This window comes from Pleurodeles waltl, chromosome 10, assembly GCF_031143425.1.
Source record: "Pleurodeles waltl isolate 20211129_DDA chromosome 10, aPleWal1.hap1.20221129, whole genome shotgun sequence".
In the NCBI taxonomy this organism is placed as follows: Eukaryota; Metazoa; Chordata; class Amphibia; order Caudata; family Salamandridae; genus Pleurodeles; species Pleurodeles waltl.
In genome coordinates, this window is record NC_090449.1 from 506,724,109 (window position 1) to 506,751,710 (window position 27,602).

A 27,602-nucleotide genomic window follows, 5' to 3' on the forward strand; every position below is an offset into this window, starting at 1 on the left:
CCAGCCCACCAGATATTTTATTAAAAGCAGGTGACACCATCCTACCAATTTTACAAAGGATTCTTAACAATTCCTTGGTTAGCAGCAATGTTTCCTTACTTGAAACATGTCATTGTCAAACCTTTACTTAAGAAGCCTTCAGTGAATCCTCTTCCAATAGAGAACTATAGGCTGATCTCCTTGCTCCCTATAACTAGTACAGTCTTGGTAAAACTTGTCAATAAGCATCTCTTGAGCTTTCTAGAAAACCATTCAATTCTCCATCCCACTTAAACAGGATTGAGGCCAGGAAGCAGCACTGAGACCACCCTACTAGTAGCTACAGAAGAACTCCGGGCCATTTGGAACTGTGGTGGCTCAGCAGCTATGATTATGCTGGATCTCAGTGCAGCTTTCAACACTGTCTCTTATCCTATTCTTATGGAAATAATGAAAGAAGTTGGTATTACAAGTGCCACCCTTAATTAGTTTGCAGCTTTTTTAAAGAAGAGAAGTTTTCAAGTCTGTGATGAGCCCTTCTTTATAGCCACTTACCCCATCAACTGCGGCGTTCCACAAGGTTCTTCTCTAAGTCCCACGCTTTTCAATTTATATGTTATCCCCTTGGCAAAGATTGTGCAAGCACATAGCCTAGGTATAGTTACTTATGCCGACGACAAGCAGCTTATCTTAGTGCTCAGGTAATTCATAGCAGTCATCCTGTCAATGAAACTGATGCCTTAAGAAGATTACGGATTGGATGTCAGACAGCAGGCTCAAGCTTAACAGTGGGAAAATTGAGCTGTTGGTTGTCGGCAATAATCTGTCAAAATAGAGTGAACTAACTTGTCTTGAATGCCTAGGAGAGCAACCAAAGCCCTCCAAGGCAGTAAAAAGCCTAGGTTTCTGGCTGGACAACAAATTGTCCATGGAAATTCAAGCTAAGAAACTGTCTGCAACATGTGTTGTACTTTTAAGAACGTTAAGAAAAATTATTCAGTGGCTACACCAACATTGAAGAGAGTGGTCATACAGGGATTGATCAGCTCCTGTCTCAATTATGACAACTCCCTCTTTTTGGGAATTCCAAAGTACATCTTAAGATGTTTACAGGTAAAGATCTACAAGGCCAAGTGCATCCCGGCGGCTACTTATGGAGCATGTATTTGGGGGTATACTAACTGCAATGCGATTCAGACAGTGGAAAACGATTTCATTAGACACTTGCTAATGGTACCAAATAGCACATCATCATATATTAGTCATGCAGAACTTGGGGTCCACTTTGTAAATGATCTGATAAAAATTCAGCCATTATTATTATGGCACAAAGTGTGGACCACTGAGCATACTGGACTAAATAAGGCCATTCTATCCGATTGCATAAGGCTAACACACTCGCTTAGAGTTCCCTGGCTGAGTTACATCATGACTTTTTTTTTAAAAATGGGTTGCAAAGATTATTACTTAAATCCACAATCACTGGAAAAAATAACCAGGAGCAAATTGAGGGCCTTGACATTGAAGCACTTGGAAGAACAGAGATGGGAAGTGGAATAAAAAAAAAACACTGTAATGTCTAACCAACTAATTTTGTCTACGGATGCCATCCAGCCTTACCTAGTAAGCGTGGCAAACTCTCGACATCGATTTGTTCTTACAAGACTCCGTTTAGATATCTTCCATTGGCTAGTAACCTTTCCGACCATGAACGATTGGAGTACAATTTTAAGAGTTTGTCCTTGTGATGCGAAGGTCCCCCAATCCACAATGCATGTGGTCCTTTTCTGCAAATTTTATGATTTACAAAGAAAACGGCTTTTACTGCCTTTTTTAAGGTCGATTAATTTGCGTCAGTGTCGCGACGCGTATTTTAGCTTACAGTTTTTATCCTCAATTGAAATGTGTGGAATTTTAGCAAACTTCCTATGCACAGTACTGACTGTAAGGAAGTCCATGGGAGTTCTGGACTAATCTTATTGGAACGTTTTGAATTTTTGGCAAACTTTTTACCTCTTGGAAAAAAAAAAAAAAAACCTGCAAGGATACTTGACTTGGCATTGGTGTAAATTCATTAGGTTGTATATACTTGTACTGAATGAATTTAGGATGTGCTTTATTACTTTCTCTCTTTTTATTATCAACTTTTTTTAATATCCATTTATTTATTACTAAATGTGTTATTACTTGATACTTTTATGGCCAGTTTAAAGCCGATTAAAGTCTGTTTGATGATGATGTTTACAGGTTTTCCAGGATGCTGAGGTGCGTACCCTTCCTAAACTCCCTAAACATCATTCTGCTCCCCTCCCTTGGCTGCTCTACATTGTCTTCTAATACCTAAGAGGATCCATTTCAAAGTTCTGTGCATGGCCCATCGAGCAATGCATGAAAAAGTCCCCCTTCCATAGGGCAACTCCTGAGCCCCTACACCCCTAGGAGACCATTATGATTCAGGAACTTACAGCTGCTGACTGTACCCAAGTTCAGAAAAGCAAGATGTGGTGGTCGATCTTTTGCATATTTGACCTCTAAGCTATGGAATGATCTCCCAGCCAATCTTAGACTGGATTTATCTGAAAGCACTTTCAGGAAACTTCTAAAGACACATCTCTTCTAGTTGTCATGTCACTCTTATACCAGTCAGGAACTAGCAGGTGTGCCTGTCTCTGTGTTGGGAGGCATTACGGGTAGCCTTGCTTTGTACAAAAACACTAGAATAGAATAGAATACAATTTGATTGTGTGTTTAGGCGAACATTTTAGAACTGCTCTACATTGTGCCCAGGACATCAGACAGTTTGTTGTAGAGAAAATCAGGCAAGACCCCCAAAGGAAGATATAGGCTGGATCCTCAACATGAGGGAATGTTCATGGATATACGTTTTGGACTCTGTACAAAATAGACTCAATGAATTTGAAGAGGTCACTAGACAAACAGCAAATTTTAACAATGGGTAATATGACAATTAATTTGCTACAGTCATCTTTTCCCCTCATTTGAACAAGGTTCCAATGATGCGGAAGAATAACTAGCGGGGAGCATGTCATCTCTAGAACTACGGGAAACCAGGCTTGAGCCCTCCAGAGGGGGGGCACAAGCACCAGCTCTGCTCTCTGACGACGCAGTTCAGTCAGAACTCTGGGTATCATCATGAAGAGAGAAAAATCTTATCACAGGAACTGAGACCAGTCGTGCAGAAATGCATCGGTCGATTGGGCTTCTGGATATGGGTGCCAACTGAAAAACCGATCCAACTGCTGGCTGAAGTGAAACGCAAAATGGTCTATCGCAAAAGGGCCCTAGAGGCGTTGGAGAGAGTGAAATATTTTCAGATGAAGTCTCCAATCATTGAAGTCTCAAAGGTAATGAGATTGCCAATCGGCTACTGTATTGCTCTGACCCAGGAGATACTCTGCCACTACTGAAATCTGATGTTGAAGGCAAAAGTGCCAAAAGTCCTGTGCAATTTCCGCTCAGCCTGTTGACATAACGGACTGCTGAAATGTTGTCCATCCAGAGAACGATGCAACAATTCAACCCTCTGGAGAGCTACTGCGAATCACAGAAGAACCCGCCAAGAGTTCCAAGCAATTGATATGAAGAGCTTGCTCTGCCCTTGACCAACGACCCTCTGTAACTATTAAGCCACAACGGGCTCCCCAGCCCCAGCGGCTGGCATAGGATTCAATCATAATCTCTGGAGACGAGCCAAAGATTGCTGTGCCATTCCAAGCATCCATATGATTGAGCCACCACTGGATCTTGGTCCTGGCCTTGGATGAGAGGGGAGCGAGGGCAGAATAGCTGAGGCCCTTTTGGAGATGAGATATCTTCAGACGTTAAAGGGCCTGGTAATGGAAGGGACCCGGAAATATAGCCTGAATGGACGATAAAAGGAGGCCCACCATCTGTGCTAGGCATCACAAAGTTACCATCTGTTTGGACAACATCGGCCTCAACCCCTTCTTTATGTTGTGGACCTTGGAGGGAGGAAGGATCAATTGAGCTAGGACAGAGTCCACGTGAAAGCCCAGAAACTCCAGCCTCTGGGAAGGAACCAGGATGAATTTCTAACTGTTGATGATGAAACTCAATTCCTGAAGGAGAGATATTGCCCACTCCAGATGGGTCAGTATGAGAAGAGGACAATGAGACATGATGATAAGGTCGTCGAGATATATGATCAGACGTACCCCTTTGGCGTGAAGGTGTTCCGCAATGGGGCGTATCACCTTCATGAAGCCCCAAGGCCCCGAAGACAGGCCAAAAGGAAGAACCTTGTATTCGAAACAACAGCCCTGCCATAGAAACTGAAGAAATCTCCAATGAGGAGGAAAAATATGAATGGTCAGATAAGCACCCTTTAATTCTCTACGGACCATCCAATCGTTTTCTCTTAAGATGTCCCTCAGCAAGTGAACGCCCTCCATCTTGAAATGGCGGTAAATAATCCAGCCATTGAAATCCTTTAGATTTAGGACCAACCAGGAACCGCCACCCTTCTTTTCTACAAGAAAAATGGGACTGAGGAAACAGTGAGGGTGGGGAGAGGAGTCTACTATGGCCCCTTGGATAGGAGACCTGCGACTTCCAAGGAGATGAAATCCCGATCTTGTAGGGAAAAAAACATTTACGGAGGCGATACCCACTGAATTTGGGAATCGTAAAATTCCAGTTTGGAACCCTGGATAGAATCCAGGACCCAGGGATCCTGGGTGATCTTTTGCCAATTGTGAACAAATAAAGCTGTCCTGCCCCCCAGAATCACTTCTGAAATCGAAATGAGTCTCACCTGCAGGGTTGGTCTCCTGATAGAAGGTGTAGGATCCCTTAGATTTCCCTTTCCGGAATCGGTTTTGACCTCCTCGGGACCTTGTTGGGTAGAAGGTGGAGTCCTGGTATCCTTCTCTGGGATGTTGGTAGGAGCCATGTGGAGGGCCTTGATAGTATTTGCAGCTGAAGGCTCGCTCTCTGTAGCATCCAGCCCTGTTAAAAAGGGGGTGAAGAACCTTTTTTATGGATCCCTCCGCCTTGTCTAGGTTGGCATAAGTGGAGGCAAACTTTGAAAGTTCTTTGAGGAAAGGAGATCCAAAAACCAGACCCTGAGCCAATGGGCCCGATTCAGACGAGGCCAGGTCTGTCAGTTTGTCATCCATCTTGAGTAGAATGGCGCGCCGCCTCTTAATAAAGATGGCGCAATGTGCGTTTCCCAAAAAGCATACCAACCAAAACGTCCGGGTTAACAGGGACACCTGATTCCTTAGCCTCAAAACCCAATTCCAGGATCTTAGTAAGAGGACCCGAGACATGGAGGAGTTTATCCTGACAACCAATCAATCAATCAATCACGCCAGGCATGATCAATGCCCTTTTTAGAATCCTTGGAGAATTTTTTGAGATAAGTTAACAGTGTGGGATCAATCTCTGGTGACTCAGTGACTTTAGAGGAGAAATCAGGTCTGGGACATTCTGACCTCAGCCGAGATCAGACATCCTTGTCGAAACTATGGTGAATGTGGGCATAAACGTACTCAGCCACCTTTGATGGCGGAGTCCAGGAGGAAGATCTAGGATGGATGATATCTTCCGGTTCGAAAGTGAGAAAATTCAGGGGTTGAGAAGGCACTTCTGTGTGCCGGGATTTGGCCTTTTGTTTATGTGGAGGAAAATAAGGGTCCTTTCCCGGAGCCTGGGAAGAAGCAGAGAAAGCAGAATCCTCCTTACTCTCATCTCTTAGATGAAGGGATTGTGAAGATGAATAATCGTGATCCGTAGGCAAAGCTTTCAAAAGCTGGTTTGCATTGGAGACTGAGCTGGGATCTTGCGAAAAGGGCAGCTCTTCCTTGCTGCGAGAATAGGGCATCCAGCCCTACTGCTTCTCCTACTGCTTCGTAAAACTCAATAAGTGATGCTAAACCGGCTGTACAGCTTGGGCCAAGGCCAGATTGACAGTGTTTCTAACACCAGCATCAAGGGCATAGACAAGGTCTTGCTCAAACAACCTCACAGGATCATCATAAACAGTACCTTCCCCAGAGTCTCCTTCATAACCAGCCATGGTGAACAATACCAGGTCACAAAAGTGAGAATTTAAAGGGCAGACAACCTGGCAATAATAACTTCCAATGAAGTGGGGATGAGTTGCTGACAGTCTTTAAAGAAGGCTTAGTGCTCAGCGAAGAAACTCCAAACTAGAAGTAAAGTATGGAGGGAGGTCTGCTTAAAATGAGAGGAAAACACAGAAAAATATCCACCAACAAGGCAAGTCCCAGTTATAATTTATTACAGCCCAACAGCACATCCGAGGGGGCGTAAAACGGAGAGCCGGTGAAATCCTTGCAGAGACTGAATGCACGCATCTCTCACATGTTCTGAGCCCCCAGGGAACAAGGCTGGACGGAGTCAGACGCATCGCGCCTGCGCGCCAGTCAGGATACACCAAAACAGAAAGAAGACAGCGATTCAAGCATAATGCGCTGTCCTCATCCTCCTAACTCCCACTCCACTAAAGAGAAATGCGAGGGTTAAGAAAAAACTCTTGCCGGGAGGATAAACGCTTCCAAACAGAAGCGACGCGCAGAACAAATCAGAAATGTCCGATTGAAGCGCGTCAAACACCATAAACAGTAAAACAGTGCTAAAGTCAGCGGAACGAGTGGTGCAGGTGGGCAATATATTTAAATACACTCATACTGCCGTGCGCGCTCCGCAGTCATTTATAACATGAAATAAACAAAGGCACTTAACTGGCTGCAAAGCAGCAAAGAAAAAGAAGGCATGATTTACAGAAGGGGTTTATATAGGGCTAGGCCCTATGGTGGTCATGTGGTACTGTGTCAAAGGAAGTGATGTCTTTGTTTTGCTTTCTGATTAGCTGCTAAAAAACTAAAGCATGGAAAGAGAAGCATAATCCTCGCTTCTGTGTCCTTAATAGAATTGAAAAATTCTTGATACGAAAGCTAGAATTTTTTTTAATTTTAATTACTGTGTCCATTGGTCCTTTCTGTCTTGTAGCGCTGACTTAAAATACTAATCTTATACATACTTGTACAGATTTGCTATCTTGATTAGGCAAATGCCAATTCAGAAGGTCTCATGACAGCAGGGGGCCATCTTACTAGAGCAACATACTTTGTATCTCTCCTTGGACCGAGTGCACGCATGTGTCACGTTGTCACCCATCTTTTTATTCTTGCTAGCTTTGCTGCGCCATAACTCAAGGGAGAGCCGTGTTGGGAATGAGTTTACGGTCCCTTCCTTTGTGATCCAGAAGTTTTTGTGCTAAGCTAGTGGTTTCGTCATTTTTGACGTACATAGTTACATTTCTAGCTCAATCTTCATGATTAATTTTACCCATATATTCAAGCCCGTCTGAGCTTAAATGGTTCCAAGTAAGTGATGTGTGTTTTCTTCCACTCGTACCCAGGCGCACTACACTGGTATCTTGTAAGTTAAGTTAATTTTCTAACTTGATAAGGTCTTGCACAATAGATTTAATCAGGGTTTACCTTATTCAAAGTGACATGCCATTTGTTTAGTGTGTGACTGTCTATGTGACAATTCACTCTAATGAGGGCTTTACTTTTTAATTTTACATACACTGCCCTACACCTACAGTGCTTGCGCCTTATTTCATGCTATGAGATTTTCCTCAGTCCTCGGTTTAGGGCACTTATGCATGTGTCACCTTTGGTATGGGTACATAAGTAACTTCTTTTTATCCCTTACCTTTCAGTTGGAGAGAAGTAAGGATTTTTGTGAGGCCATTTGTTGAGGCATGCATGTGTAACCATTATTTTTGGTAAGTCTTTTCAGCAATAGCCTCCACTCAAGAGATTCGGAGACCACTGTTTGAGGCTCATGTAATTCTTGGGCATTTGTTGTCTCACAGAATGGCTTGCTCTTTCATATTGGTCCTGACGAAGACCCCAGTTGATGCATTAAGTTACACATTTTGAACCAGGGGGTTGAAACATCACTGCTTTAAAAGAAAAACCTGGGCCGCCATCATCTGGTCGGGGGACATTTTACATCAGTACCCCGTTAAGAGCAGAATGTTGGTCGATGGACTGCAGCCAAGTTGTTATGTGAAGAGTTGTGTAAATCTTGATGGAGAAATTGTTGCGGCTTTAAACATTACCACCTTTGTCACACTGTACGAGCACTTTATGTATCACTATCACATCAGCACATCCTGATCCTAAGAACTGTTGTAGCAAAATTCAGTATTGTTTCAATTAATTGAACAGTACTGTCAGTGAGCTTAGTGGTCTTTATTTCCCTATTTAATATATTCAACATGGAACACAGAGGAGATTAGATTAATGTCCTCTCCACAAATGCTTTAAAGTTTTTGTAAATAATTCCGACAGAACTTGACGGCTTATATTGATGGTTTACCCAGGTTCTGAGGAACACATGGTCTCCCCATCAGCAGTTCCTTGCATGCATAAACCTGGCAAGCAATTACTGGCTTGGTTAAAATAGCCAATCGGTTTGCCGAGTACTATAAGGCACTATTTGGGGCATGCTCACATCCGCCAGCAGAGTGTGCCCATAGCGTCGCCTGGGATCTTGTCTGTTGCACACTCTTGTGTGATGAACAGTCAGAACTTGACCATTCACTTGCTCTCAAGGAGGTGCACACAGCTGTAGCAGACATGTAGTCAGGTAAGATGCCTGGCTGTAATGGCCTACTGCTTGAACTATACAAAAAGTTTTCTTCCCTTTTATCATCTCACCTGCTGTGCTTGGATTTGCTGACCCCCCGAATACGAGGTCAGAGTCGTCCTATATGCTAATGACCTCCTTATCTTTATGCAGCAACCTCAGTTATCCTTCCGGCGCCTAACAGATATGCTCAAGATATATGGGAACCCCTCTGGTCTGAGGGTTAACTGTCCCAAATCTACCTGAATGTTGTCTCCGGCCCACCTCCGGCGCTAATCTCGAGCTCCTGTCTGAATATAACATCATCTCCCTTCACATATCTTGGGATATACACCACCTGAGACCGCTACACAGCACTTAACCTAAATATTCGGCCCCTGCTCCGACATATCTGGGCAGACCGTGGGCTTGGGCTACACTCCCCCTTTCCATTATGGGCAGGCAATCCCTATATAAGATAACGGTTCTGCCCCAGTTTCTCTACACTTCACAAAACTTCCCCTATGTTCTTCCACGGTTCTTCTTCCTGGAGGTCCAGTCCTCGCTCATGCATTTTCTATGGGCCGGATGGCTCCCCAGAGTATTTTATCAGAAGTGTGTGCAATCGACATATGAGGTATGGCCTTGTGGTCCCAGACCTCTGTGCTTTCTACTGGGCCACTCCGCTGATCCCCATCAGAGACTTGATTTTTGGAGACCAATACGACTCCGTGTTCGGACTGGAGTGGGAGACTTTGGACAGGCCAGGACTCTTAGTGTTGCTCTATGAGAACCAACCTTACTGGGCAATAACCGAAGAACCAAGAATACAGCTGCAGGACTGCAGGATGCCCTGAAACACATTGGCTAGTTAGACAAACTTTCTAATCTTGCCCCCCTCTGGCATGGTATCAGACTCAGGCATGTGTCACAGCTCTCTGGGTTTACCACTTGGGACTCCATTGGCATTCCCACCTAGGAGGTATCTGGGATACTAATCATACTAAATCGTTTCAGCTGCTAGCCGAAGAATTTCAGCTGCACAAGTCCCAATTTTATAAATACTTGCAGCTTTGCCATGCCTTGATGCCCTACCCTCAGGACTTGGAGGGAATGGCTGATTATATCCCTTTAGAGGCAAAGCTATAGTTGGAACCACTGGGCCGTAAAGGAATTTTGAGAAATTACAGCTCCACGATTACCAATGCCCCGATCCTAATGTGGCCCTTGGGTCCTCCTGGAGTGCGGATATGTGTGAGGTGGACAACGATGATTGGTGAGAGGTGAAAATGGCAGCACAAATGCTGGCTATCCTGTCCAACCTAAGAACAATTTAATTCAGCTACTTCCTTAAGACCTACTACCGACCTCACAGGCTGGGGCTGGATGGGCCGCACCACCGGTCCTGCCTGTATGAGGCAAATGGAGGCAGAGGGTACTTTTTACCACATAATTTGGAGCTGTAGACTCATTTACGACTATTGGTAAATTGTACACAATGCTCTGGCAGCGGTGGTGGGTACCCCTAGAGACCTAGATTCCAAGTTGGTGCTGCTGGGAGTAATGGAAGGATGGGTCAACACACAGCATTAGAGGATTTTGGCAGGGTGGGGTTCTTTGTGGCTAAGAAAGACATTGCTCGTAACTGGGGATTCCTTCCTCCTATAGCTGATTGGTATTGAGGCATGGACTACTGTGCAACAACAGAACATGCGTCTAAATGTGGTGATCCACATTCTTCTTGATGTGGTGGGCTCCCGGAGGTTCATGCCGTTGATGAATGCCCTTGCCTTAGCATAGCTGTAACTGCTGCTGCCACGTTTTCCTTCCAAGCTAACCATGTCTAAAGGAAATGCCCATCTGTGACATCATGAGTCTTTCTTTTACTTTCTGGCTCCCAAGATGAGAAAGTGTTGATTAGCTTGCTCAGTCGAAAGAGTTTACATTTTTGTTATAACTGATTTTGTTTTCAGCATTTCTCGCGATCTCAGACTCAGGCACCTGTGTACTGCTTTTGTTTTATGAAGTATTTTAATTCCCATTGGTAGCTTACATGTGAAACAAGGTATATTTGTGCCTTGCCTCTGCTAACTTAGTTCGGTCCAGTATGGTTTGTGAAAGGACCCCCTTGCCAAGTGAATCTGTGAATCAAGGGAAATTAATTTTCTTTGCCAATGCTGTCCCCGACAATGCTCATTCTTTATATTGAGTATTTGTTGATCTGACTAGCTAAGTGCAAATTATAAAGCAGTAGGCTATCTATGACCACATATAACGCACCAAATTAGACTATTTAAAACAATAATTTTATAATTTTGGGTACTGTGAAATAGATTCAATAATTTATCCCATGAAAAGTACATTATATGCATGGAATGCATTGAAAAAATACCTTTAATGTTGGATTACAATGATTGATTTATGTCTCAGAATGTGTTCATGACAAGGTGAGGATGTAACCTTTTTCACCACAACTGAGTGATAAAACTGTTTATTTCAAAATTCAAACAGAAGCAACTGATGGTTTTCCTAACCATGTATGTGCCATCGACTGGAAGGGAGGGTTATTTCAACAACCTTTAAATCACCTGTTGGTTCTCCCTGAAGGACAGTGACAAGCCTGCATGGTAATCACCCAGAAATGGAGACACTGCTGTATGAACACATCATTTTGCGACTTTTAATTAGAGATAGTGAGCTGCAAAATGTGACTCACAAATTATTATGTGCGTACTGCATTGGGTATGAAATATAAAATCTGTATGGCTTGCAGTTGCTAAATACTGAATATCTAATTATGAACTGAAAGCATTTGCAAATTGCAGCTGTTACACCAGCAGTTGTTCACGACACCCCCAAACCATGAAGTAAGCCAGGAACACTGCTGGAGTACACGAGGAGGAGCAGTGATGAATCTGCAAACCCAAGCCACTTCATTCCTGCTTCAGGCCAAGTCTGGAGTCACAGGACAGTCGGGAAGGAAAAGGCAAAGGCAAATTCAGAGATCAAAAAAATACAAAATGTCGACAAGAGCATCAGGGAAATTTGTTTGGGAAGACCCTCATCTAAGTTTAAGAGGCCTCACAAACAGATAAATGCCAAGATCAGAAAAAGGATAAATTCTGTTGAAGTGAGAACCACGACTTTACCTGAGTTCTGGAAATATTGGTACAATCTCCAGTGTCTGTACCAAGAAAAACAATAAACCTTCACCCTCTTCAAAGACTTCCTCATCAACAACCTAAAGCTCATCTCTCACTTTGCCAACTCCTCATCCAACATCAGCACCGTTCTAACGTACTTCAATGCATTTCAGCAGAAACATGTGAACTCCCATACCCCCAGTAAAATGTTCAAGAGCCAGCCAAACTCTCCCACGCCACATACAAGTGCACTGCAGTCAATCTCTTCTTCAGTGAAGAGTAGAGAAGATAAGACAGCATCTCCTCTCGCAACTACCACTCTGCTCTAAATTTCACAGTGGGCATCCTTCAAACTGTTCGTTCTTGAAGACATCCTTGACTAGCTCCTGTTTATATGATGTCTTAACCTCATCCTTAAAGTTCTCTCACCACTATTTACCATTGTTAATACCATCTTCCCTCTTGACATCTTCCTAGAAGCTCTCAAGAAAGGCCACATCCTCCCACCCTTGACAAAACTTGCACTATACCCTGGTGACCTCACCAACTAATGAATCATCATTCACTTAACATTTATTAGAAAGATCAATGAAAAACAGTGAACTCACAGCTCTAAAATCAGTGGCAACCAACTGCTTCATGACTGCTAGTGTGGCCTCAGATCACATTTCAGCACCGAGAGCTACCTTACAAACCATAGATGATGCCCTCCTGACCCTAGATGAAGATGACTACTTGCTCCTGGTATTGCTGGACTATCAGCTGCTTTTGACCAATATCAATCATGCCACCTTCATCCACATCCAGTCTTGAATGGGACCCACTGACAATGTCCTTTACTTTTTTCTCCTCCAATCTATCCACCCATTGTCAAATCGTTCACGGAGGACCCTCCTGGATCCAAAAGATTCTTGTCCTCTGCGGAGTCATCCAGAGTTCAGTCTTGCTACGGTCATCTTCAACATCTACATGAAGGTGCTATAAAGAGCTTCTTAGGAATATACTCTTTGAAAACAGAATCAAAGTTCACCAATATTCCAATGACACAAAACTTTACTTAAAACTCTCCTCTGCTCCTGACATTCAATGTTTAAAACACTGCCTGCACCTCTTCTAGAGCTGGATGTTCAGGAAACCTGTCAGAAAGTCAACCCCACCAGAACAGAATTTCTAACACTTGTCAAGAACAACAAGCAGTAATTAGACTACAGTTGGCTCAACACCCTGAACCTGCATAGATTTGAGTGACAACTTACACCCAAAGCCATATCACTCTGATTTACCCTGTACATCGTTCTCATTTGCAGGGAGCACACTGACAAGAAACCTAGATGGGTCTGGTACCAACTCTTTCTACTAAAGAAAGCAAAACCATTTCTTCCAGAAAAGGACTTTAGAAATGCTCTTCAATGCCTTGTACTTTTCTTTCACATCTGAATGGCATCAATGTCATGTTCCATGGACTCCCATTTACCACACTGGCCCACTCTTAAGTGCTTTCTGTCCACCACAGTATGTTTCATCAAGCGGTTGAAGAAATATGACTAGATCACCCCATGATGATCGAACTCCAAAGATCTCTTTTCCCATCGGCATCATTTCAAAATCAGCACTGCCATCTACAGAGCTACAATAACCACCGCCGACTAATCAGTTGCGTAACTAAAATGATGGGCCCCTGCAGAATGTGAAGAGGAGCCCTGAGCAGGGGTGTGGAATTTATTAAAATATCTACTTGTCCAGTGGACAGGTTGCTTCTCAAATCTACTTGTCCTGTAAAAAGATCTACTTGTCCCTTTGGTGCCATGTAGTGTGGCGACAAATTATGGCAGCAATCTCATTATGTAAGTGCTCTGATAATAGCCTCTCTGATTATGCCAGGGCTACTACCATAGTAGGGCTTAAATACTTGCAGTTTCAATCCCTACTGTAACAATTTCCTTATTTTGCCACCTTTCTGCAGATCTGCATACTGGGGCTGGAGGAAGCAGTAAGCAATAGTTCTAGGGCTGGAATGCCTTTGAGTCTGCAAACCTACTAATCTGCATGTTTTAAAGATTTTTACCAGCTTCTCTCTAATATTGTCCCATAATAAGAAAGGTTGGACATTTACTCCTGACAATGGCAGAATTAGAACTTCTTCCAGGGTTGGGAAGTAAGTGGCTGGAGGGAAAATGAACTTGCAAATGCTCAATAGATTTTTACATGAGCAAATCTACACATCGTATTTACCCATGCTAAAATACAGTTCACAAATATTTTATAGTGTACAACATATACCATGGGTGCACTTTTGTGACTTTCTTTAAGAATTTGGGGCCACATGTAGGTAGGTTCAGATTTGCGACCTGCAAATTGCGAGTCGCAAATCCGAATGTAGGATGGTGTCCCTGACACCATCTGTGATTCGCAAGGGCTTCGCAAATGCCCACCTCATGAATAATCATGAGGTGGGTCGCAATTTGCGACCCCCTCGCGAATGGCGGCCCTCACAGGGATGGTGGCCTGCTGGAGACAGCAGACCACCATGTCTGTGACTGCTTTTCAATAAAGCTGTTTTTTTTTTGTAATGCAGCCCGTTTTCCTTAAAGGAAAACGAGATGCATAACAAAAATGAAAAATGAAACGTTTTCGTTTCATTTTTTCAGAGCAGGCAGTGGTCCACAGGACCACTGCCTGCTCTGAAAAAATGTTTACAGTGACATTCACAATGGGGAAGGGGTCCCATGTGGATCCCTTCCCTTTTGCGAAAGTGTTAGCACCCATTTGAAATGGGTGCAAACTGCGATTGGTTTGCACCCGCGTTCGCGGTCACAAAACAATCCTACATTGCACTGCGAGTCGCAATTAGGAAGGGAACACCCCTTACTAATTGCGAGTCGCAAACCCGTTTTGCGATTCGGTAACCAGGTTACCGAATCGCAAAACTGGGTTTGTGCATCGCAGTGTGCTTTTTGCATGTCGCAAACAGCGAAAGTCGCTGTTTGCGACATGCAAAAAGCTACCTACATGTGGGTCTTGGTCCCTAATTAGGTCTGGTGTTAACAAAGACATTTTGTTTTTATTAAACTTCTATTTCTCTCTCTTTCGGACAGCTTTACTGTGAGTGATCGCATTCTGCTCTTCCACAAGGAGCACATTGCCACACAAAGTAGTTTTGTTCAGTGTCAGGAACTACAGTGGCAATCAGTGACGTAACTAAACTGGAGGGTGCCCCTTTGTAAAGAACATGGAGGAGCCCCCTCTCCAGACTCACTCAGGGCAGGTGCTGTGCTGAAGGGGCCCCCTGGAGGGCGGCTGCGGGGCCTTTGTTATGCCGCTGGTGTGCTTTTAGAGAGTTCAAAAACTTTTTTGGGGGGGTTTGCCAGGGTTTGTTACAATGTTGAGGGCCTGGTAGCTCCCACAACAATAAAGTGTTACAAAAGCCATGTCAAAACAAGACACGCATTGATGAAACTAAAAGACTTATAAAAATATGTCAGATCAGTTGGCTTTGTCAGTGTTTGTTTATTTTCATGCTTCCCATAATCGTGTTGAAAATGGTTACACTGATTTTCCATTAGAAATATTTTTGGGAAATACTAGCATGCATCAACACATTTTACTAAATGACACTTCATTTGCATATAATCAGAGAGCATTCTGGGAGCATTATACTTAGCCTCATAGCCTAAACTTTTCAAACATGTGTATACACGTTTTTTTTTTTTTGTACTGGAACCAACGTCAGTAGTGAAGTGTGACCTTAAAACATTTATTTACAGCACTCACCCTAATAATGAAGACTTTCAAATAATGAACCATAAATACAAGTTTGAACAGCGTTATCTTTTGGAAACACATTAACTCAACTGCAGAGAGTTCCACTCTCTGTAATCAGGCAACCAAAGGGTTTGTGCTGCAGGGGGTTGGGCCTACTTGTCCCAAGGACAAAGTCAACATAAAAACTTGTAGCCCTTGACCCCAGACAAGATGTCCCATAGGAATTCCACATCCCTGCCTGAGTCTCCAATATCAAACTGATATTCATTAACCTTAGCCTGAAGGGGACCTCAAAAAGCTTGGGGTGGGTCCTGAAGGCTTGGGGCCCCCTTATCCCACAGGAGCTGCAGGCATCTGGCATATGCTGCCACTTATGTGGTAGACGAGCTCACCACGTCTGGGGGCCTTTGGCATACCTGTAACTAGGATTTCATCGGATTGGAGATGAAGTAGAAACAAAATTAAAGGCAAGGCAACAGGTCTCCTCTGTCTGTGCACCCTTGAACTGGATTGCCATTCCCATAGTCATCAGGATCACCACAACCCTGCTCCTATTTAGGAAACAGCTAAAGAGACACCTCTTTAAAGAATATTGCATCACGATAAAGTAACATTTCATTTCCATTATCAGAACTCAGCTACCCATTCAATCATTTGTTGACTGTATCTTTGCCTTTGACCCTTTATAGTGATCTGTTGTCTTTTGGTTGGTTTAGAGCTCCACAAATACCACAGACAGATAAGGAATTTCTTGCCATTAAGAGATATGACCTGTGCTAATGTGCCAAGGACCCTATTCCAGAAGACTTTTATGTGTGGACATTCCCAGATTCGTGCAGGAAGTGAGTAGAGTCACAGTAGCACCTGAAGCATATTGAGGAAAACTCTATGCCCATTTTCTATAGCTGGTGTATTGTGTAATATAGTCTATGAAGGTAGAAAAAACTAGTAAAAGATGAGTGGATATGATTTTCTTCACGTGGGACGTAAGTGCCTCTCTCCAGTCCTCATCTGTTACCAATCCTATATCTTTTTCCCCAGGCCTCTCGAAGAGAAGCAAATGGGGCTGAGTACTCATATTCAGGGATTTGCAGATATGGGAGATATTTTTGTCTTTCAGGTTTCCTATCACAATCTTGGCTTCTAATGGGTTAACTTCTGGAATAAATGGACATAGCATCACGCTACTGGAGATGCTGAAAGAATTAGTATTAATGAAGAGCAAGTTTACTTTGAAGATCTGCAAATGAATGGAGCTGAAATTGAACAGCTAAGTCTTTTATTAATTATATACAGATGAGGTCCCAAATGATGAAGCCTGAAAGGAAGCTACCCCTGTGATCATAGTACTCATCCTTTTACATTTCTTATATTTCCATCCCGTCAGATTTCCTGTAGTTCATCTTTACAGAGGTCACAAACCAATGTTGTGGCTTTTCGGAGGCCAGGTGGGAGTCCACACCCATATACATAGTGTAGGGATGAACATTCTCCAAGCCCCCATTTTACAGCCTAATAAGCGGGGTAATTTCTTGGCCTGAAGAGGCACCATTAAGTACAAGGAGAGAGGAGATGTGATAGTAAGAGATTATGCCCCTCATTCTAACTTCGGTGGGCGGCGGGCCCCGCCCGCCGGGCGGGAACCGCCACTTGGCTGCTCCGCGGTCAAAAGACCGCGGGGGCCATTTCGACTTTCCCGCTGGGCCGGCGGGCGACCGCCGGCCTAGCGGGAAAGGCCCTGCAACATAGAAGCCGGCTCCGAATGGAGCCGGCGGTGTTGCAGGGGTGCGACGGGTGCAGTTGCACCCGTCGCGATTTTCACTGTCTGCAAAGCAGACAGTGAAAATCCTGCTGGGGCCCTGTTAGGGGGCCCCTGCACTGCCCATGCCGGTGGCATGGGCAGTGCAGGGGCCCCCAGGGGACCCACGACACCCGTTCCCGCCATCCTGTTTCTGGCGGTGAAAACCGCCAGAAACAGGCTGGCGGGAAGGGGGTCGGAATCCCCATGGCGGCGCTGCAAGCAGCGCCGCCATGGAGGATTCCCCCAGCCGGGGGAAATCCGGCGGAAAACCGCCGGACCCGGCTGGGCGACCGCGGCTGAATACAAAATGAAGCACCGCCAGCCTGTTGGCGGTGCTTCAGCCGGCCTCCACCCTGGCGGTCATAGACCGCCAGGGTCAGAATGAGGCCCTATGTCTAGTAGGCTGACTTGTAGCATTTAGCCTTAGAAACCCGTGGAGTGCTTCACTCCCATAACAAACATCGAGGTAGAGTGTTGTGTGAGTGAAAATAGGCCAGTTAAATACAATAGGATTGATTTTGGAGTGCATTTATCAGTATGAAAAGCAGTTCATCTTTATGATCACCACCTGCCCCAACAGAGCCAAATGAGTCTCGTCCAGTGGTACAAGTCTCTATGAAATTAGTTGATCAGAGGACTAATGCCCCTTGACCAGTTCTGTGTTGCCGATCTGACAATGGGAATACATGAGTATCTAAAACTGTTACACTCATTTGTGAGTTGCGGATCCCAAGGATCTCTTGTAGTGATCCTTTGGAAAGAGAGTTCAGTTGGACCAGTTAATACAGAGAGCAGACAGCTCCTGAACCTTACATAGAAGAAACATGTGTGGAACTAAAAACAGGGTGATTGAGGTAGAGAAGCATGTCACCCGCATATAGGGAGATCGTTCCTTTATCTCCCCATTCCATCGGAAAACCGTGATCATACTGCCTAGTCTCATTACTTAGTCCAGGAGTTCTATCGCAAAAGCGAAAAACACAGAGGACAGTGGAGAGCCGTATCCAGTACTCCACAAAACAGGAAAGGATTAAGATAGGGCACCATTAATACATACCCTCGCCATTGGCTGACCGTTTAGCAGCCGCTTACATGTCTGGAATCTTGAGCCTAGGCGCATCCTTTTTATCACTATGAATAAATAGTCCCATCCCACTGAGTTGGAAGCCTTTTGAAAGGCAACTAGCTAAAGTGCCAGCTAGCCCTCTAGGGCTGATGATAATGCAATAGCATCAGTGCTGGAAAGTAGTAGGATTGCACAAGATCCTTAATATGCTTAATTTGTCTTGATGTCATTTTCTGACACCAGGACACATTTAGCAGTTTCCACATGTTGTCTGCATACCTATCGGAGCAGCAACTTACAGGTGGCAAGGGGTTTTTCTTACTCACACTTCCAGCTGGGCTCAAAACAAAGGCCTAATTTAAAGGGCTATCAGCCCTCCTTTTGTTTGAATATAATACTGGATGGGAGCTATCTGGAGCATAACACCTAGACGCAAATGCAGTGGAAGCAAACAGTGTGCACAGCACACGTTAACACTTCACATATACTTAAGAGAAACTATGATTTGGAAAAAGGTTTTTAACTTTGTTCCACTGTGTGTAGACGATGTACTTGCGCTGCAAGAATTTAAGTCAGCTAGGTTCCTATCTATGTAAATTACAAATCTATGATCTGCATATTACATTATGTGTTTCGCAGCAGGTACATTAACCCTCTATGCTACTTTGAGTCAAAATCGTGACTGGACAGCCCACAGAACTTTTCAAAAACTATGTTAACCACTAGAGCAGGAGTCTTCAAACTGGGGGGTGGGCCCCCACAGGGGGGCCTCAAGTGATCCCAGGGGGGCGCCAGGCTCTGGCCAAAAGAAGCATTTCACAGATAACAGTGTTTTGTTTTAAGCAGAAACATGTTATTGCATTTTTAAAATGGCAACAGTACTTAACTGTTTAAATACATCTAGACATATTTAAACACTGCCATCTTTATAAAGTATTTGTGCAAATTTCTGAAGGGGGACCCAATGATTTTTATTTTTCAACTGGGGGTGGCGCGGCATTAAAAAGTTTGGAGACCACTGCACTAGGGTTATCTTGCCGCTGTAATAATCCCAGTGCTTTATTTGTAACTATAAACGTGCTGGTGCCCAAAGCTCTCCTGTGAAACACGCGGCTGCTGCAATTAAATGTGCAAGCACAGAACACTGAGGCAGCATAATCCTAAAGACATTTTAGGTATTTTTGATCCGTTTACAGCCACTCCCTGCCTCTTGAGCTCCCCCTTTCCGCTTTCACCCTTTGTGACTCTTTCCTGTACTTCTCTTCCTCCATCTTTCACATGTCTCTTGCTCGCAGTAAATGCCGGACGCAAAAAAATAAGTACCGGTCTCAAAAAATGAGTGCCGGTTCCCCCCACCGGCAGCCACTGGCTAAAATTAAGCATTGTATAATCCCCTTAAAAATTCTGGGCACACAAGGACTTCTGCAGCAGGAGTCTTAACCCTGTAAGATACTTCAAAATGCAGTCTCTTTGTGGACAATTAAGTATTCTTGAACAGATTTACCGGCAGATATATCCTTATTGCCAATTTCTTTGCAGCAGATTTGTTTTTAAATAAGGGTGTAAATTGGCTGTCAGGCTCTGCTTTTCAAGCTCTATCTCTCGAGGCTCCACCCACTTCCCTCTTCCATACCTTAACCACTAATGTATGAGCTCCCACACTAATTTTTTTCCTATGGCAGCACTGAATGGCATTGCGGAGGGGTCTTGTAAAGCCACTCTGGTCTGTGTGAACCAGGGTTTGAATATGTGCTATGGGGTTATTGGTGGGACATTTTGCGAGGATCTTGGTCTAAACTGGCGGGGACCCAACTAATCCCTATATTCTTTGGTAGGTATATAACAATAAACTAGTGTTGATAATGGCTGCATCAAACGTTTTTCATTACTGCTCATATATAGTAACCATAACAAGTCACTATTATTTCAGGGTGTGTAGAACATAGCGTACTTAGTATTCGTCCAAAGACCGAATATAGGGCCAAGTCTTTTTTTAGAACTAAAACTGTACCTCATAAACAGCCCACGTAGAAGTAATGAGAATACTTTTATTTTTGTATTTGTCTATTTCCAGTAGAATTGATTTAGACGTTAAATCCAAACAAATGCCAATGAGCATGAAATTATTCCAAAGTGTAAAATTCTGATGTGTGAACTACAGTCGACTTGTACAGTCGTACTCTGCATTTACTTGCAATTGATTTTAACTCTTCAGGTACTAAGAAGTCAATAAAAAAGTACTAGCTGAAGGCAACATTTGCCTGAAGTTCTGCGAAATATATTTTTTTAGTCTGATGTTGGTATGCCCCGCCTTGTTACTACTCAGTTCGATGTTCTTTATTTTAAACATTACGAAGAATGAAAAGTTAACGCCGTCAAGGCGGCAGCCAATACGAGCTGTCTTTTAGGCTTATCTTCTGGTCCTTTCATCTTCTGATGGGAACTGGAATAAACACGGTGAACCTGTTAGTCCTGCTGGTGTCTAGGGATCATCTCCTGTTGCCTGAGCGACTCCTGGAGTTTTGCGGTTAGTGGACCCGCTATGGGCTTGGCGGAGTGGTAACGTCCCTCGGCGCACACTGGGGCAGTGAGTGGGCTTGCCTTGCAGAACGACCCAAGTGGACGCCATTTCCTCCACTCCTAAGCCCCCCCGTGCCAGGCCTCGACAATGAGCTGGCAGTGGGTGTACACCTCTCGCAAGTTTTCTGTCAGCAGCAGCGCCTCATCAGCGCACCTCGAAGACCTCACAGCGTGCGAGTCCCCGTGGCCGTCTGATGGTTTCTGTGAGCCTCCTGGCACTCTTGGGAGGACGCCTGACTCTCTCCGCAGGACTCCTGACTCTCTCCGCAGGACTCCTGACTCTCTCCGCAGGACGTCTGTCACAGACAGTGTGCAGCCAGAGGAGGTACAGAGGGTTCCAAGAACTTCAGCACTAAAAGTAAGGTGGCAATGCATGAAGGAATGAACGAATCTATAGCCCGCTGAATTACCATTAAATGGTAAATCAGGAAAGAGACATGAATCTAAAGTCAAATAGGGCCTAAAGAACCACAGCACCCAGGTCCTGATGTAAGGTCACACACTGAATGCATGACTTGATGAATGAATGAACTTGTAGGTCTCTCAAATCTACAGGGTAAGCCACAGACAATGATCTGAAATTGCATAGAGCCTAAGGAACCCCAGCACCAAAAGTGGGGTCACACTGATTACAAAATGAATCCACCTATAGATCACAGCTCTAAATGCTAAGCCCTTTTTTTCTGCGTCTAACATACTCTTTTTTGTCTTTCAAAATTCATTCTATTTTGGATTTATTTTCACAGTGTATGTTAGCATCTATAAATTATACTACTACTGTCATTGTTCCCTTTCCTGCAGTGCAGTGTCCTAACACATCAGCTGCCCAGAGCACTAAAATATTCTACAAGAACAGAGCTAAGCACATTTGCATGCAGTATGGTTAATACTGAAGGGGTTCTGCTTTTAGATGAGTATACTAGGGCCCAGATATGTCACATTGTGTGTTGTGCAGCCCTGTGTTGGTGATAACTGAGAGTGATTTATGCTTGCACGTCTGTATGATTCATTTTGTGTTTGTGAAACACAGTGATGTGATTTTACACTTCCCGTTAATATCGCAGTGATGAAAATGTAGGTCATTAGATTAGTCGCGTGTTTTCACCTTCAGAACATTACAAACATTTATTTTAATTAGTGGGATCTACAGTGATTACACAAAGAGTTTTCATGGCAATACTGCACACTTCCCAGTTATCATAAATGACTCCCGCAGCCTTTGATTCGGTGGAGGCTTGCATTATTAACTGGTGGAAATAATGTTTCTGAAGGCCGTTTCCGAAAAATCTAATGTTGCCAAATTGGTTCCTACCATTTTTTAGGTCTCGCCTAGTTTCCAGACCTCTTGTTTTCTATCAGTAGGCTTAGGGACTTCCCACTGCTTACCATTGGTTGGCTTTATTGTTACTCTCATTTACTTGCTTCTTATTGGTCAGCTGCCGTACGCCTCCTTCCTGTTTATGTGCTTGTCTCTCACCTGGAGCATGGACGCAGTAGTTTTGTCTTTCCTGTTCATTGTTTTAGGTGTTTCTTTTTTATTTTGACTCAAGCACTCTACCAGAGTGCATCTTTTTCAGCTGGCTCCCTCGTGTACTTCTCCACACTCTGTGCTCCTCACCTGTCCGTCTGCTTGCCCCCCACCACCCTACCTCCTGCCATTGTCCGTGTTGGCTTGCGCCACCCTAACCCCTCTCTTTGTTCTTTGTCCGTGTTGGCCTGCCCTAACTCTGTCCATCTCTTGTCCGTGTTGGCTTGTTCCAACCCTCGCTCCCTGCTGTTTGTTGCATGTATTGGCTTGCCTCCACCCTTCCTTCTTCCATTCATTTTCCTTGTTGGCTTGCCCAAACTTCCTCACCTCCATTCATTGTCTGTGGTAGCTTATTTCCACCCTTCCTCTCCATTTGTTGGTTGCCCCCCACCCTTTCTCTGTTTGGTTTGCTCTAAAGCCCCCTCCTTCCATTTGTTTTCTGTGTTGTCTTGCTCCCATTCTCACTCCCTCCATTTGTTGGCCTTGTTGGCTTTTCCCACACTCCCTTCATCCGTTGTCCGTGTTGGCTTGGCCTCACTCTCACTCCTTGTATTCATTGTCCATGATAGCTTGCTTTCACCCTCCTGTCAATAGTTGTACATTTTGGCTTGCCCCACCCTCCCTCCGTTCATTGTCTGTATTTGCTTGCTCAGTTTGTTGTCCATGTTTGCTTGTCCCACTTTTTCTCCCTTCATTAGTTGCCCATGCTGGTATACTCTGTCCCCAATCCCTCCTCGCTTTGTCAGTGTTGTCCTGACCCCACCTTCCCTCCATCCCCCACCCATCCTTTACTGCACAAAAAAACTCACTATGATGCAGACACTACTGGCTGGGCCAAAGCACTGCCCTCACACACTCCATGTTGCCCGCCTTCCCCTCCGTGTTGCCTCCCTTCTGCCAACAATAAAACAAATGCTATGAAGCAGCCAGCACTGTTCAATATAGTTAAAAAACATTAACAAAGCAAATACCTCATGTATGCAAGACCAATTGGCTTTGCCATTACTTGATTTTTTTTTCTCTGTGAAATGCCAAAAGTGGGATAGGCACACCCAGGCGTGAGTCCAGTGGTCACGGTGTTTAGGACCTTACGCGCTCCTTAATAACAGGTCCTGCAAAGTCCACAACCGCTCTGAGGTTGCCTTTGTTTCTCTTTCAAAAGAAGAGTAGTCTGGCAGTTCAGGTTGGACTGTTACTGTAGGAGTACGACTAAGCCTAATTTGCATATGCTTGGTACCTGACTGAAATTACTCAATGAGCAAAAAAAGAGATGGACTGGACTGCAGCCACAGTAATTACCATTGAATCATATTTTTTTGTTTTGCTAGTTATGTTAGTACAAGCCTGGCTACTGCTATATGTAAATATATATATATATATATATATATATATATATATATATATATAGTATGTATAGATATAGTAGGTGAATGCACTCAATCGGAGATTTCATCTTTATTTTTAGGTCTCATCTCCTGAGAACATTAGCTCTTTGTTGTTGAACACATATTGTGTACTATATCAATGCACAACGTGGTCTTTGGAACAACGCATAGATTACCGTTGGTTGCCTTTCTTGGCAGTTGTATATGCTTGCTTTTTATTCTGTGGCATCCTTCCTCTTCTTGTGTCTGTGCCTCTCCTGGGGCACCTCCTTTGGATTGGATGACATATGGTTCCACATTAGTAAACTACTTCTTTCTTTTTCTTCTATTACTCCATGGGAGTGTCTGTGTTTTCTTGCTCTCTCTGCTGTGCGCTGCTTCCCCGTCACATTGCCTGTGCTCTCAGTGTGGCTTCCACCAAGCTTGTCCATTGCTTCTCATGCCCCTACTGTTCCGCTTGGCTTTTTTGTTGTGTTTTTTTAATGTTTTCCCAGCTCCTCCGTTGTTCCTTAGCTTCTCCCTGTCCATATTGCTCCAGTCAGCAGCATTCACTTGGACCCCACACGTTGCCCCACCATGCACTTTTGTTAGTCAACATCTTTTAACTGCTGAAAAAATGAAATATGGGAGAAACTGGAATGAGGGCACATAGGCTTTGGCTGTAGGAACATTAGCCAGAAGCACAAGTAAACAAAAACTTTCACTGGATATACCTCCTGCCCATTAAGTATGTAGTTCTTGGCAAACCTGTAGCAAGCTTAGTGCTTGCTCTGACTGAATATGGACTGTGTGGGAAGCTCAAAGATTACAGTTCGAGTTTAATACATTCTGTCACTGATGGAGGCCCTACAGGCTCGGGGTTTGTTTTTTGTTGTACTCGGGGCTTCTGACTCCGAGTAAATTGCGTATGGGTGGAAGGGGGAGTAGGAATCTTTTTCCAGTGCCTAGTGAAGGTCATTGGTACTGCACCTTTCACTCCCAAGCTTTTAGAGAATCTCCTGCTGTTACCAGGTGCCTTCGCAGTCAGCCAGGGGCCAGAGTTTGGTCCTACTGCTCAACATCCAGTGGGAACAGGGGCAGGTGAGGGCTGTGGTACAGGACAAGTCCTTCCTGGGATTGCAAATAGTTCCTGTGTTTGTGCTGGAATCAGCAAGTCCACCGGACAGGTTGATTACCCCACTGTTTTAGTATTGCAGTCTTCATTTAGATAGGTGGATTTGTTCTATCACATCATTTCTCCCCTACTATGTCAGTATCCACAGTCACTGGAGCAGAGCAGAGGCTGTCCTGTCCATGTGTCTGGCTCCTCATGCTGGGACTACTTCTTTCTTTTGTCATCTTTCCAGTACACACCCAGCCATTTGGCTAAACTTCATCCCGGATATGTCTGAACCGGAAAGTAGCAAAAGGAAACATTTTCTTCCACAGTCAGTAACTTCCCAATGACTTCCTGTGTTTCTCAGTTGTCACCCTTCGACTCGCCATTGTCTGCTTATAATTTCCTTGTCTTCCAGTCCCCTCTAAGCGGTACAGTGTGTCACCCCAATACCCTCTTTTATTCCCAGTATCATCTGCTGCCTTTCCATACCACATCAATGCCTTCCCATGTTCTCTAGTGGTTTCATGAGTGTGCTTGCTTACATGTCTCCAGAGGTCCATATCTCCTTAGTGACTATGCCTCCCCAAATTTTTCAGTCTCTCCATCTCTAACTCCTCACATTTTCTCGGGTATTCCAGTGTCCCAGTCTCCTCGTTGTCTTCCCTTGACTCCCCCTGTCAGTTCCCCTCATGCCTGTCTCTTCATGTCGTACAGAGCCCTTGACTTCCTGTGTCTCTCAGTCTATGCAGTGGCCCTACCCTTGTCCATGTACCTTTGTACAGTGTTTATGTTGTACACTGGTTATATATGCAGGTACTGTTAAAGGTGTGAGAGGTGTTAGTGAGTATAGACACAATTGGCTGAAGTTACCAATGGTTATCAGGGGGTGGTATTGCTGTGTGCTGATGCCACTGGGGCTTGGTAGCTGAAGTAGAGCTTTTTCAAGTTTATCTGGATCCTCTTAGTGAACCTCTAAGTGATATTGCCATTTCACCTCACCTCAGTGCATATGATACAGAGCTGTAATTGAAACTCACCTGGGCACAGAATTTTAGTATAAAAGACATCATTCATAGAAAGGGCTCTTATGCCACATCTCTTGGTTTTCTCCTCATTGGAAACCTTCACCTGAATGATTACGTTCACACCTTATCTACAACTGTGAAATACTAGCTACAAAAATTCAAAAAACAGGAGCACATTGTGTCTTCTCACGACCTAAATTGTGTGTCAGAGACATACTTCATATCTCATAGACTAAGGGCTTGCCGTCCATACTGGTCTTTTTAAATGTCTTGCCCCACATGAAGCAGTCCTACATGCCAAGCCTTCACTGACCAAAGCAAAACATCTGACAATGTCACCCCATGCCTCATTCAATTGATGATTAAATCTTGTTGCTCTCCGAAACAGCATGCCTAATGTACAAATGCCTGCATCTAAACTCCCCCAAGTACCTGCTGCAGAAACTGAGAATCATAGGAGTTTTCAAGTTTTTGAAGAGCATAAACTCCTGCTCAATACTGCTCTTTACAAAAAAATAGCGCAGTGACCAGCTCTTTCTTAACAAATGCAGCAAGGGTCTGTAGCATTCCACCAGTGCACACTGGTAAAGCACCTACCTTTAACATCTTCAAGACACATCCAAAAACCTGCTTGAGAACATCGTAATATACTAAGTGGTATATGTGGTATTTAGTTGGTAGTCCTCTGTTTCTGTTTTTGCACTCTGAACTAATTTTCACAAGCCATGGTCTAATCCCAAATCTTTAAAGATTGGAAAAGCTTGTATGATGTTGTCTGCGCTAATCACAAGTAGAATGTACCCTCAAGGACAACCACTCCTCTTATTTGAGAGAACTGAAATTCCTATGGTGACCTCTGTTGATGTCTTCACTATCTGACTTTAGAAACCCTGACTCACTGTCCTGGTATTATGAAGACCTCTTTGCTGTCTGAGTATAAATGTGATGTTTAATTGTATAGGCGCTATTGACTAAAGATACTTGTCAGATGTTGAACCCCTTCAAAGGGCCACAAAGCACAAAGGGGCTACTGGGGCCTACCATGGTGTTGAGGCCTTTTACTCCTGATGTCCCTAGGTCAGACCTACTATAGATCCTGAGCAAGTATGTCACGTAAACCTTCTGCACTTGACTGGTAGCTGTGGACGAGCAGTCAAAAGGCATCCTCGTTGAGGAAGTATAGATTCAGGTTAGTGAATATGACTCATAATTCAAAGTGCTTGCAGTAATGTCAGTAAATCAATGTTTAGTTAAATACAGGCTTTTATATGAAAAATAAGTATTTTATTGAAACCTCTACCAATGCAAAGGAGTAATGATATTAGTAAGCAACAACACAATCCCCTTGAGGTCTGGACTCTAGTGTTTTTTCAGACAAATACCTGTCCTACTTTCTTCCTTGTAACGCGGTCGGGGTTATTCCCCATTTATTGGTGGCCGTATCCAGGGAATGCTCACTAGTAGGCCGTACTCAAGAGTTCCCCTTTGACTCTTAAGAATTAGTCCAAAGTGTCTATGTTGCCACAGCACCTTCAGCAGCAAGCCCCCCAAGGCCCAACAGGTCCAATTAAATTCAAGTCTT

At 44.0% G+C, this 27,602-nt stretch overlaps 1 protein-coding gene across 2 annotated transcripts in view; it reads left to right on the forward strand.

The window, feature by feature from the left end:
• The window catches only part of LOC138261674 (cyclic nucleotide-binding domain-containing protein 2-like), a 365,490-nt gene that overhangs the window by 99,251 nt on the left and 238,637 nt on the right, over positions 1-27,602 (forward strand). Inside the window, exon 1 of one of the 2 annotated variants that reach the window (XM_069210916.1) lies at positions 20,892-21,341. The exons of the other annotated variant lie outside the window; for it this stretch is intronic. Coding sequence (XP_069067017.1) covers positions 21,072-21,341 — 270 coding nt within the window. The 5' untranslated portion in view covers positions 20,892-21,071. Of the gene's footprint in view, positions 1-20,891; positions 21,342-27,602 lie in introns of those variants that run through there. 2 annotated transcript variants of the gene reach the window in all.